Source organism: Onychostruthus taczanowskii, unplaced genomic scaffold (assembly GCF_017590055.1).
Source record: "Onychostruthus taczanowskii isolate IOZ18803 unplaced genomic scaffold, ASM1759005v1 scaffold30, whole genome shotgun sequence".
In the NCBI taxonomy this organism is placed as follows: domain Eukaryota; kingdom Metazoa; phylum Chordata; class Aves; order Passeriformes; family Passeridae; genus Onychostruthus; species Onychostruthus taczanowskii.
Window position 1 is genome coordinate 6,430,166 of NW_024500350.1, and position 14,110 is coordinate 6,444,275.

General features: G+C 43.1%; 1 protein-coding gene across 1 annotated transcript in view; it reads left to right on the forward strand.

Moving 5' to 3' along the window:
- The window catches only part of GNA13 (G protein subunit alpha 13), a 29,827-nt gene that overhangs the window by 576 nt on the left and 15,141 nt on the right, over positions 1 to 14,110 (forward strand). The window contains exon 2 of the mRNA XM_041409141.1: positions 2,078 to 2,304. Within this exon, the coding sequence (XP_041265075.1) occupies positions 2,078 to 2,304 (227 nt within the window). The remainder of the gene's footprint in view (positions 1 to 2,077; positions 2,305 to 14,110) is intronic.

Consider the following 14,110-nt stretch of genomic DNA (forward strand, 5'->3'; position numbering starts at 1 on the left):
GCGCAGCCCCTCCGGGCCCACGGGGTTGTCACCGCGCCGCCCGGGTGCGGCCCGCGGGGCGGCTCCGGCGCCCGGGCCCGGGATCAGCGGTTTGAGCCCGGGAGGTGCCGGGCTTTGCCTTTTGGTGCTGCGCTGGAGCGGGGCCAGAGAAGGACAGTAGGGTGGGGAAGGGGCTGGAGCACAAGGGGCGGCTGAGGGGGCTGGGGGGGCTCAGCCTGAAGAACAGGACGCTCAGGGGTGATCTTATCGCTCTCGACAACCGCTGAAAGGACGTGGTAGCCAGGTGGGGGTTCCATCCTATCTCTGCTCCCAGGGAACCAGAGATAGGATGAAAGGACAGTGTTAAGCTGCACCGGAGGAACTTTATGCTGGACATTAGGAAGAATGTCTTTACTTCAGAGACGGGAATGGGCTGCCCAGGGAGGTGGTGGAGTCACTGTCGCTGGAGGTGTTTAGGACTGGACGTGGCACTTACTGGCAAGTCTAATTAACAAGGTGGTGTTCGGTCATAGGTTGGACTGAATGATCTCAGAGGTCTTTTCCAATCTAATTGATTCCGTGATTCTGTGATTTCCTGGTAGTGAGAGTGCAGTAATGAGCGGTAATGGATGGGGGGAAGATGCACCTGGAAGTGCGTGAGGAGGAGCCCAGCCCTGTGCTTTCAGCATTTCGCTGCAGTGGAAGAATCGCTGCCGTTGTGTTGGAAACTCGGCTGACACATCAATTAACTGCAACCCGCAGGCAGAGCCTTTCTCATAGATGCTTTGCCAAAACCTCCACACATGGTTTAGGGGAATAGTGGTCACTTCATTTCACTGCTGTCATCCTGACTTCATTGGTCATCCTCAGTCATTTTCTCTCTTATCTAAATTGCTCCTTGGATTTTCAGTTTGGACTGTGTAATAGTTGGACAAAATCTTTGAGGTTTCTCAAAACAGCAAGTGTTGCCAGACTCAGCCTCTGAAAATCCAGCAGTTCTCAAAGAGAGCTGTTTTACAAACCTGCTGATGAATCAAGCCTGGAAAAAGTATTGATAGCAATAGAAGGCAGTATCTCAACCAGGTCAAAGTTTATGGTTAAAGCTACTTGGTGCTCTGAAGGTATACACGTAGGGACTGCACATCTGTCTGGGAGGCTGTTTTCTTGCAGTCAGAGATAGATTTGACAGATATCTGCCTTTGACGGAGAGAAAAAACATGGTAGGGGAGTGAACCTTGACAAAACACCTTGGCACTGAATGAGTATGGTACTGTACAGTCGTTTGTTGCCACATTTCGTTATATCTCTTCCTGTGCCTTTACCGTTGCTTCTTCTTTCTGGAATGTTCTTTTTATTTTTTCATCAGTAAATTCAGTACTAGAAACCATTTCCCTGCATTTATCTTATCAATATGAGCACAGTGGGTTTATATCCTTCAGAAGGACTTCAAAAAGAAGTTTAAAACACTCTTTTTCTTCTAGAGAATATTTACCAAAACAGCCACAGAAGTGCAGGAAAGCCTTTAGGTGATACAATTCCTCTGCACTTGAGCTATGGAAATGTACTTTTAGCAAGTGCGGTGATTTTAGTACACGTCTTAGTCTCTCTGAAAATATTAAAGGCAGTGATAGAAATACTGTCAGCGATATTCTTTGTATAATTTGGTATAACTGGATACTGAGTTGATGAGAGCACAAAACCTAGAGAGTCTTAAAGCAAGAAATGAGGTGGTTTAACATATTTTGAATTCAACTTCTAAGTGTACTTTTTACTCAAGCCAAGTGAAAGAGTTTGGTAGCACAGGTTGGATAAAGTTAGTAATTAAAAACAACACTTTTTCAGGAATTGAATTTGCAGTGTGGGGATAATCCTGTTGATGGTAATGATGTTCTTGAGATAGCAAATCTGGGGTTTGACATTACCTGTATATGTAGTGGTTTGGGTCAGTTTTTTGGACACTTCCCGATTCCCTACGGGTGGATATTCCTGTTGAGCTTTGTGCTGAGTAGATGCATTGTTCCTCTGTGCAAACCTCTGGGCTGGTGAAACAGGAGATGCTGAGAAACTCTGCTCACAGTGCCCTTCCTTGTCGTTGCAGGCGTGCGAGTCCTCGTGGATGCCAGAGAGAAACTCCATATCCCGTGGGGAGACCCTGCCAACCAGAGCAACGGCGACAAGGTGATGGCTTTCGACACCCGCGCCGTCACCGTGGCGCAGGGCATGGTGGAGACCGGTGTTTTTTTGGACTACCTGCCGGCCATCCGAGCCCTGTGGGCAGACAGTGGCATCCAGCACGCCTACGACAGGCGCAGGGAGTTCCAGCTGGTAAGATTTGCCCTTCAGTGCCTTTAACTGCCCGCCTGTGATTTTGGTCCTGCCTCGCTTCTCCGTGAAACGCCGACCCAGCGCTTCCTTGCGCGTTTTTGAGTGGTTGGCTGTTACTCTGTGGTGTTGCACACAGCTGCATTTAGCTACTTCCCCCCCTTTTTTTAATAATAATAAAAGGTTCTGACGTAACCGTCCTCATTTCATATGTGGGAAAGCTGAGGTATTGAGGGCTTTTAAGTTTTGTAACAAAGCTGGTACCTGCACAGTGTTTTTACCATATGATTATTACCACCCTTTTATTAACTGGTGCATCAACGTAAAAAAACAAGCCAAGCAAAAAAAAAAAAATGGTTTGTCAGAAAAGGGCTTAATAGTAATGTGATTTTTTAAAGAAAAGATATGCATGGGTTAATGAGAAGAATTTAAAAACCACTCCCTTCTCTATTCCAGTTTGAGCAATCTAGCAAACATTCCCTCTGTATACTTCCTGTTTAATTTTGAATGTCTGTGTTAATACTCATGTAATGAGACTTTTGTTACATTAAAGTTCTCAGCTAAAGATGGAATACACAATTTTATAGTGGGGTAGAGACAGAGTACACAATTCAGTAGTGGGGTTGGAGAGGAAAAAGAAACCTCTTGATTCTTGAGCAGCAGCTCAAACTGTCTGTGGCAGCTGAACTCCCTTTGCTCCATTCCCACGCAAATGCTGCAAAAAGAAATGAAAAATTTGAGTTAAATTTGATGGTTAGTTCCTAGACTTGTGTATGCCAGTGGCATAGGGTTTTGTGGAGGTGGGGGCTGAGAACCTTAAAATAGATTAAATCTGTTCTTGTAGGTCTCTCAAACATAAGTGGCTTTGTGTTTTTATGTCTTAAAAATAACCTTTGTGTTAGTGTGAATCCAAACAATAGCTCATGATGTCTCCTGTTGAGCTGTTATGAATGGTTGTGTAATCATAGCCTGACTTAAAGAGGTTGTGTAAATATTCTATAAATATGTATTGCCCTGATCATGGAATGTCTTCTGCAGATTGCAGAATGGGCAGGTGCTGCAGTGGCCTATCACCTGCCCAGCCCTGGGCTGAGCTCTGTAAATAAGTTCCTAAGGAGACCTGTTGCTCCTTGAGTTTCACCTTCAAGTGATCATAAAAGAGTAATTGCTCTTCTGTAGTCAAGATTCTGGTGCAGATGTGACTTCTGCTGGTGTAATTGCTGTGCTGGGGGGATCTGCTTTAAAATCTGTTCAATAAGACACTTTTGTCTTCGATTAAACATGTTTAGTGACTTGAGGCTGTGTAGCAAAAGGAAGGGAGCAATTACTGTTCTGTCATCTTGAGGCTCTGGGAAGTGGGTTCTTTCCATAACTGAAACATGTGCAGAGTTTCACTTTGAGTGGGTTGTGAAGAGGGTAGTGAAGAATTTGTTCTTCTGAACCTTACAGAAAAAAGCTGTTACTTTGTTCTGTAAATCCCTAAATCTGTGAAATTATCTGCAGAAATATATATTTATCATGCTGTGCTTTAGGTAAAACTCAGGAATATTTTTAGATGCTCTTAATAGTTAGTAGTGTCCTAATAATTTTTGAAAGCAAGGTAACTGCTTTATTTATTCTTATATTATTTTATTTCCTAAATCCTTTCAAAATCTCAGCTGGACATATTTATGCCAAGTTATAAACATGAAAGAAAAAAAAGGCAGCTGAATGATGTCATTGTGTTGAGTACAGACACTGTGAGCTGTGCTGGCCAAGCATGAAGTCTCAGTTTTACCCCAGTAAGCTTCAGCTTAACTTCTGCCAGAGCTCCATGTGGGCAGCAGAACATGGGGAAGCTCCTGGAGCAGTGAGGATTCGTGCTGTACCTGCTCCAGGCTTTGCAGGAGTGTGTTCAGAGTTCACATCTGTGCTGTGACACGAGAGGACACAAATGGTTAAGGAGGGAGTGACAGGCGTGTCCCAGTCAGGAGGTAGAGCAGGGGGAAGTTGGGAGAGAGCAGACAGTTCAGGCGTGTCAAGTACTGACTCTTGAAGTGAAGGCTCCAGACTAAAAATTTTTAACACTGTAGAATGGGGAAAAAGAGGGAAATACTGTTCTGCTTCCAGTTTAGCTGCTCGTGGCAAAAAAAAAAAAAGAGATAGCAGCAATGATTAGATGAGTAGGAGGAGAGAGGGAAAAGTGGCACAAAAATAGTATAAAGTTCTGGGACTGATGTGGTAGAGGAGCATTATTGGGCTGTATCTGCTCTAACTTCTTTTCGGACTGTTGAGTGAGTTTAACTTTTCACTGGACTGAAAAACATGGCTCATACTAGGAGAGCACAGGCAGAAACAGTAGGGAAGTGTTTGCCATGGGAATAGGACATTTTGGGACAGAGGTAGAGGTGAGCAAATGGAAAATGGAGCAGTGATGGGTGAGGAGTGAAAAATGTCAAAATTTACATGTAGATTCTGGAGGAAAGGCAGCAAGAATATGTAGTAGAAGACATTTGTAGCTTTAGTGTAGGTGCCATTTGTAGCTTGGGCAGGTAGGAAGTACAGAGAAAGAGGGTTTAAAATTGAGGTTTCTGCAAGAATATGGTTAAAACTTCAACACATATGTACATTTGTGAGGGCTTGTTAAGCTGCTCTTGCTTTTTCTTGTTTTTCTCCAGGATCTTTTACTGATGATGTTGGGAGCTTAAGGAAACAATGTGATCTTTTTATAGCAGCAAAAAAAAAAAAAAAAAAAAAAAGAACTTGGTTGTATTTTAATGGAATTAAGAATCAGCATTTCCATGTCTAGTTCTCTGGAGTGTCCTTCCTCATTTTGTTAACTCAAGTGGTCATGGGATAGCCAATATGATTTATTTTCCTTGGTATAAAAATAGGGGCCTTCTGGCCACTAGCAGCAGCATTTATGAAAATTCATTAGGTCATGCTTGTGTAGTGCTTTAAAGCTGGAAAGAGCTAATTACAGCTTAGTGCAATATGTGCCACTTCAGTGCTTCCCAGGTGGTTAATGTTATAATCCCTCACATTTTATTACAAACCAGACTCATTCAGGTGCTTGTTCCACTAGCACAGGTTCCTGCAGACTGGCCTGGCTCTGGAGCTGAGGCAGTTCTGTAACTTACACTGGAGATTCTGGTCATCCTCAGCCTTCCTGTCCTCCATCCACCAGGCTTGTTTCTGCTCTGGCCTCTCGGGTGGCTGGCAGGGGTGAGTTAGAGATTTAGTCTGAGTCAGCCCAACACCTGACACCTCGTTAACGTTTCACGTTTCTGTCAATGCTTGGTTTCCGGTAAAAAATCCGAAGTGGCTTGGAGAAACACAGCTATTCTGTGAATTCTGCAGCATGCAGACTGACTTACCTGGGCATTTCCTAGCTGTTCTGTTTGTGCTGCTGAGCTGTTCAGTGTGTGGCTGTAAGGATTTGCTGTTCTCCTGGAGCTTTGCTCCGGGGCACTGCCAGCTGAGCAGTGTTTGGTGCTGTGGAACACTGAGCAGGGCCCTTGTGAGTAAGAGTAGCCTTGTACTTCCCTCTCATGTCAGTCATTTCTTGAACTTGCTGTGAGAGCTGTTGACAGAGAAGCATTTTGAAGTATTCTCCAGGAGTCTCATTGTTCTCTGAGAATGAAAGAGTGTGATGAGAGGCAAGTTACTCAGATGTGTGATAAGCTTTGAATGTGTTCAGGGTTTGTTCTTGCTGAAGGTAACTTTTGGGTGGGTTTTGATCTTTGCTACCAGCAGTTGTTGATCTTCAGACAGATACTTACTGCCCTACTTGCAGTTTAAGTGAATGTTGTTGGGTATTTTAAAGCCAGAAAGCTGCAGAGATGTGAGATTCATGTGAGATGACATTTCATTTTTGTCCATATTTGCATAGAACTGCAGGCACAGATGATGCAGTAAGGATTATAGGATATGCACTCACCTCTGGATCACAACTTTTTCTCTGACATTCTCTGTCTGCAATTGCTAGATCAGATTATAGAAGACAGGAAGAGGTGTGTTCTGCTTGAAGTTACCCTGATAGCTTTGCAGCAGCTTCCATGTAGCATTTTTCTTCTGCAGACAAGTATTTTTGGCAAGTATGGGTCAGTTTACTGGGAGATTGTATTGCATTTTGTCTTACTCTCCTTGGGCTTTTCGGGGTTCTGTCTGAATATCAGTGGAGCGGTTGTACACACAAGAACATTAATGAAGCTCTACTGAAAGGATGAGTCCTCAAATGGCCACTGCAGAATATTAGGAAAGTTTATTGTTCTTTTAACACATCTTGAAATGTGCCTGATTATAGAGCCTGATCCTGCAGAGGTCAGTTGTGTGTGAAGCCAGGCTAATTTGCCACATGTTGAGGTTTTCCCTTTTGGAAGGAGGATTCCCATCTTATGGGACAGCTGTGAGGTGAGTGCACAAAGTGCCTCTGAAGTCACAAGTGTAGAGCCTGGAAAAAGAGAGTCTTACCTGTCATTCATGGAAGTGTCCACACTGTGTTTGTGACAGTGGCTTTCAGCAGCTTCTGCAGTGTTTTCCTCCCAGTGTTCATCTCTTTAACCTCCCCATGCCCCTACATTGGGAAGTAGGCATGGCTTTCCCCTTAGATCTCTTGGATCTGGGATTGGGTGTTCAGTGCTCCCACTCTGCTTGAACTCCTCCCAATAGAGTTGCTTCTATTGGGACACGAGTGCATGAACTGTTGGGAGGAGGTTTCTGAGACTGACAGGAGAATCTTCATTACAGACATGAGATCCAGTCACCCAGCATTTCTCTAAACATTGGCTATTTGGGCATTTAATCATATAATTCAGAGTTTATTGAAATGTGGTGTTGCAATTACACTGAGTATTGCTTAAATTTTTGTGTGGAAACCCAAAAAGCTGTTGCTCTTTATATGTTGAAGTATGAACAGGTTTTTTTCCCTTTCTCTAATCAGTACTCTGCCAAACATCAGATCACAGGATGGCCTGTGTGCTGTGTGCATGACTCCTTAAAGTCCTTGGAAAAGGCTACTTGCCATCTCGTGGTCTTAAGGTGAAAAGGATTTATCAAAGATTGTCACTATAACTATGGAAAGAAAAGTGCTTTACAAATTTATATTTTAAAATGAGCCATTCAAATCCGCAAAAGAGACTGGGATTTTTGAAGATTTGCTGTTTCTCCAGACAAGATAATGCTGATTTGAGTTGGTATTAGTAAGACTCCTTATAGGGATTAACTCTAGAGTCCAGCAGTAGAGGTTGAGTGTCCTCACTCCAGGTTTGTGGCCAAAAACCCCTCAGTGTGTGCCAGTGCATTGGTAGTGGGGATTGACTGTAATATTTCAGTCAAGTTGACTGATCTTCAGGTGAATTATACTAACTTAACACAAAGTGCCATTTTTTATCCTTTTCCAAATTGGAATTAGGATTTCTGTTTCAGCCTCTGAGAGCTGAAATGCTGTTTCTGGGACTGCCTTCTTCCCTTTCCACCACTTTTCTGCCTGGTAACTTTTCTTGTTAGCAGCAAAATATTGAAGTGTTTGGAGAGTGGACTGGTCTTTACTGCCAGTTGGTGCTGGTCTGGTTTTAATGGAGAACCTCTTTGCTGTATTTTTTCAAGAATGTTGCTATATTTCTTTTATTATATTTTTATTTTTTGTTGCTATTAAGCACAAATGTGGTTCTGGACTGTGAAAGAGAGGTCTTTCAGCAGGAGCTGTCTTGATGTAGACACGTTGTGCCAGACTGAAGCAGGATGAGTTGTCTTCCAAGCAGGAATGCCTTTGGAGTCCTGTGTGCTATACTTGGCTTGTGCAAGCCTACGTTTTCTGCATGGTTTCAGTGCAATCTCTCAGGATGGAATTCTTAATTCAAACTCAATGCAGATATTGAGTAACCTGGTCTAGTGGAAGGGGTCCCTGCCCATGGCAGCACGTTGGAACAAAGGGATCTTTAAGGTCCCTTCCAACCCAAACCATTCTGGGGTTGTGTGATCTGTTTATGGGGAGCCACTGCTTTTAAAATGCAGACTTGTACAATGCAGTGTGGGAGCAGAGGGATGTGTTCTTACACATATGCCATCTCCACCAAGCTGTGCTGTGTTGATAGTCATGTGCCTTAGTTTCCTAAACATTTTGTTGCAGAAGACTAGAAGGTGACCTACTTCTTGCAAAAAAAGGGAATTCTGTACCAAGCCGTGGTTAAATAAATACAAAATGCAAGTGCCCTTCTGAATATGAATATTCACATCTTAGCGTGTGAACCTCTTCTCAGCAGGTTGTTTTAAAACTCTGCAAATGTGTTAGAGGAACTTTTGCTGCTTCTGCTGTGCAGTGTAAATTGAGCCCTTGGTACAGACATTCACTGCAAGCTCATTTCTGTGCTCTCTACTTACCTGCAAGGTGTTGCATGTTGGTACCTGCAGAGCTGTCTCCTTACAACCTTTGGAATTTAAACAGCAGTGGCTGCACCCGTGCTGGGTCCATTTGGAAATGACTTCCTGAACACAAACCCTGCACAGTCCCAGGCTCATGGCTGTCAGCAAATCTGGTGTGGGATAAAAGCAGTGTCATCTTCCATGCCTGTGTTCTGCACCTGAGGCAAGAAGCAGAGAGAGATCTTTTTCAGTGTAAATATGGGATCCTTCAGGACCGAGCTGCCATGCCAGAGGCACTGTGCTGCTGCTCCCTAATTTGAGTTTGCTGTAACAAGACTTCAGCCTTAGAGGCTGGTGAAGTCTGCTCTCACCAAGCACATAGTACCCCTAGGTTGTACTGGGTGACTGTTTTGGCTCTTTATTGTCCCAGACTTCAGTTCATGGTGAATGGTTTGATACCTTCTGGATTCAGGCTGCACCTCTTACACAGAACTAGCAAAGGGGTAGGAAACTGCAGCTTGTGGTAGCTGAGGAAGTTGCTTAAGAAAATGTGAGAAAACCCAAGTACAGCTGACCTCACTCACTACGTAAAACAAGCAACAGAATAACTGTAGTTGTGGGAAAGCAAGATAATCTCTGTGCCAGCATTGTGTCTGCTGGCACTTTCCTTTGCTAAGGATCTGAATTATCAAATTCAGTTGAGAAGTTTGGAGGGTGCAGAACCTGCCCTTTTACAGAATAATAAGCTGTATACTCAGAGTGCTGATGGAGTCTGCCTGATACCAAGTGGTATCTTGTATCACTCTGGAATATGAAACCTTTGTTTATATCTTAAAGGTGAATAAATGAATCATAGAACATGATATTAGTTAACTTGGCAGCCTCAAACTGTAAATAAAATGTGTTTAATTAAAAAAAAAAATCTGAATAATCCTGGAGACTAACACTTATATTTTATTCCAGAGTTGCCTGATGAGTTGAATTTAAATAGTGATGAAAAAGATGTTTAAGAATACATCAGCAGCTAAAAAAGTCCTAAATTACTTCCTGTATCTTCTTAACTTGCATGTCTGCACTAAGAAACATCAGGTAATAGAGCTGGAAAAGTTGAGGAATTTTAAATACAGAAAACATCCTGAATAGTCCTCACAGTAACTGACAACAACTACTTCAGAAAAGAAAATTTCTGAACAGCAAGAGGGAGTGAGCTGCCTTTCACAGCACTCAATTCACTGTGCCCTGTTGCACACCTCTCCATCATAGTCATTCCTTTTCTTTTCCTTCAGTCTCCTCAGTTAATAGGTGAAATATCACGCTCCTCTTCAGAGGCTTAACCAAGGAACTGAAAAGACCCCAAATTCTTTTTATGGCTCAAGGCTACAGGAATGTGTAGTACCACATGAGTTTCTGTTTCTTTTTCCTTTGTTTAAAGATGCTGGGGAAATCATTTTAAACAAAATGCTGGGATCTGCAGCCAGCCTGGCAGCCCTTCTCTCTTCAGGCACATGATGATATTTTGTCACCCACTGGTGACCAAATCAAGAGGATGCAGAATTTCTAGGGGTGGAAACAGTGCACTGGTACTATCTGTATTTCAAAATATCTACACAAAATTTTGGGGGAAAAAGTAATGCAGGGTGATAATTAAAATTTTACAAGTGGGTGATATTGGGACCCTTAATTGGCTTCAGTAGCAAAGTTATATGGTTGCTCTAGTAATTGATTTATATTTTTTTCTAGTTTTAGTTAATTCACAGTATGAAATTCTACAAGTGACATGAAATGTTTTCAGCCTCTTGGTGCTCTTTAGGGAGTCTTGTGTATTTCAGTGTTACTTTGAGCTCTTTTTGACACAACTTTTAGTAGTTTTTTAACACCCAATATTCAGTGAATGATACAGGTTGGTCTTTCACTAGACCCAGTAAATTATCACAGGATCTTGTCAGCTTGGAACAAGAGCTGGTTTATGAGTGCATCACTGGCTGCAAACAGAAATATCAGAGCTTAATTGAAATGGATTCTTCTAATTGAGACAGAGGAAGGAACTAAAAAGCCTTTAGTCATCTGGATTTCTCATGAGGCTGAAATAGGAACCAAATGTACTTTAAAACTGAATCCTAGAGAAATGCATTGGGATCCAGTTCAGGGCTCTGATTTTGAAATGTTGTGATTTAGTGCAGAGTTTATGCAATAATGGACTTTTTAAGCATCTTCGAGTTCAGTATGGCCAGTTTTAGTGCTGATACATCTCCACACGCCAAATATTTGTCATGTTTTTGGGAGCCTTTGCTGGTCTTGTACAACTTGGAAGCAAGTAAAGCTTTAAATGATGGATGGCAGATTTGCAGACTCACCACTGCTCCAGCATTAGATTAAATGCAGTTGGAGTTGCAAACACATGAAGTCATGGAGCCAGTGGGTCAGTGCTCTGAAAGAAGAGCAAATGTTTACAGTCTGGTTCCAGTCTGTTTTGTGTGCAAAACATCTGAGGTTTATAGAGATGCTGCCCAGAGTGTAAATAGTAACTGGGAGGTGGCAGTTTCTCCTTGGGCAGTGCATGTTTTCATAGGATTTCTAGGTCTCTGTGTTCTGGGGCTTGGAGGATTGGTTTCATCAATGAAATTTGAAAATCTTCTGCATGGTATTGGTGCCTTTCCTAAAGTAAACTTTGTGGAAGAAGAGTTTGGATAGTAAATACTTAGGGAAGGAGTAAAAAGACCTGTGAAGAAACAAAGTACACCTGATCTTTGCTTTCATGGATTAATTTCTGTTCAGGTTCTGGCAAGCCTTTTCGTTGGATGCTCTGGGTCTGTGGTTGTCCCACGTGCCAGTTCATGTGTTCCTCAGCCTGGCTCTGACCTCCAGAAGGGGCTGCAGCAACCTTGAGTTTGCTTCCTATTTGAAGGCATGGTGATCCTAAGGAAAACCATGGAATCACAGAATGCTTTGGGATGGAGGAACCTTAAAGCTCATCTTGTTCCTCTCCCAACCTTCCACCATCCCAGCGTGCTCCAAGCTCTGTCCAGCCTGGCCTTGGACATTCCAGGGGTGGGCCAGCCACAGCTTCTATGGACAACCTGTGCCAGGACCTCACAGGGAAGAATTTCTTCACTCCAGGATTAATGCTGTGGACTCTGAGGGTTTTTAATTGTTGGAAGGAGTCTCAGCTGTGTCTAGAATATGTCACATCCTGGTTTCCAAGCAGTCTTTCAGAATTAGAAATTGTAGTTTTGTAGGCTTTAGTGCAATGCTGCTTCCTACTAAAAGCTATAGTGACTTTGCATCTTTTTGAGCAATTAAGAATTCAGCAATTAAATTCCACCAGCAGAGGGGAGGGATACCTAACTGAGAAAACTGAAATGGATTTCTTCCCTCTTAGGAAAGTAATTGAAAACTGAAACAGTTTGCTCTGTGGTATACTGGTATGCAGATTAACTGCTTTTTAGGGTTCAATCATGTTTTAATTAATTTAATTGGAATGGCATGGTATATATGAAACTGTAAATGCTCTGCTGATGGGAGACAATGTGAGTGTGAGTTGTGTGAGTCTGGCACTTTGAAGGAAGAGCCCTGCTGTACTGGGTGCAGGAAGGAGCAGCAGCTGATGCTGGAGCTTTGTTTGAAGTATTTAATTCCAGCCTGGCTTGGTGACATCCTTCTGTCACTCTCAGGGTATGGCAGATGTCCCCAGCTTGCAGGTGCTGCCAGGGTGTCACAGTGCAGGCCCTCAGGTTGGCGTGCTCTGTCTCCCTCCATTTGTTTTCCACATTTTGAGAATTATGGATTAATTGGATTACACGGTAAATAGGGGATAATAGATTAAAGGGATATTATTGGGTTAAACCCCTTCTTAAACCCCTTCACCTTTCTTTGTTAATACCGTTATGCAAGATAAGAATGTCACTCATGAAATAAACTTGGGGTGACTCCTCTCTTGGTGCTTTTGGAGTTGAGCACCCTCCAGCCAAAGTGATCCACCTGTTGAAACACCAATTCTGCCCTGCCACCAAAAGGTTTTACAAAAGATGGCTTCTATGAGTCAGGACTTGAACCTTTCCTTTTTTTAGGACAGATACTCAGTGTGTGGGACCAAACACGAGGCAGGTTTCACTTCTGCCCTGCGTGACGCAGTTCTGATGGCTCTGAAAAAAGGCAAAGGCAGCTCGAGCCGCACGCAGCGCGCGCTGAAAGGGGGAAATGGGTCTGAGCTCTGAGAGCTGGCCTGAGCTGTGACACATTTGTGACGTGTATTGATGAGGGGCAGCATTATTTTGTACTCTGTATCAGCAACTGTGTCTGAACTCTCTGTTCTTGCAAAGAAACGGGAATTAATCCCAATGTGCTGAATTTTATCTCTGGAAATGGGCAGATCAGGTTTAAAAGGCTTTTCAAATGGTTGAGCTGGAAGAGAAAGAAGCTGGGAGATGGCTGGTCTTGACACACACTGTCTGTGCTTCAGCCTGGAAGAGACTGTCTGCTGCTGTGTTTCCCTTCACTTCCCTGGGTGGGTGAAGAGACAAAATCTGCCTTGGAGGTTCTGCTTAGTTACTTCAAGTTGTCCCTTCCTTCCCAGACAGTCCAAATTCACACATACACAAAAAGCATTCCCCTTTTGCACTCTGAGATCAGTTAACAAACCATCATGACCCCTGCTTGTACTAGTGGATCGTGACACAGCCCTTGTAAGGCTGCTCCATTCATGCTTCCACAGGCAGCAGTGCCATTTTCCAGCAGTTTGCCCTTTGGTTTTGGACAGTTTGGGATTAGTTTCTCATGGAACAGTTGGCTGCTCTGCACACGGCCACAGTAATGCTCGTGTGGGCATAGATGGGGACTGCTGTGCTTTGGCCATGATTAACACTTAGAGGAAGGAAACCTATCACAGGGAAATGTGTTTTGTGTTAGTGCACACTCAAATATTTTGACCCCAATTTGCAGTTTGGTAAGTAAATATACTACTGCTTACCTGGGCTTTTTTCCCCCAAATACCTTCAACGCCATTATTAAAAATTAGTTCTTGTATATGCTTATTGTAAACTTTAAGAATGCTACTAATACTGCTTGAAGAGTGAGTGTTAAATCGACTGTTAGAGTATGGAGTGGCAATTCAGAAATAAATTGTTGCCCCTCACTTTAGGAGATACCAATCAAGTTGCTGGATTGCTGCTGTAAAACAGGGAAAGTATATTTTTAAAGTTTTGTTCCTTGAGTAAACAGGTTATAGGTATGAATGTGGGGAAGTTTTGTCCTAGTCTGTTGACTGGGGCATGTTTGAAAGAGGAATCCTCGTCAAAGAGCACTGGAAGGAGTGACTGGAATGAGAAATTGTAGAAACCTGACAGCTGTGAAGGGCCCAGGATTGTTTCATTTACCTCCAAGTGTGAGGCCAGCAAAAGAGATCAAACCAGTTGAATGTCTCGACATGAGACTTGGTTAAACCTGCTGCTCTAACAATCAAACAGTTGAG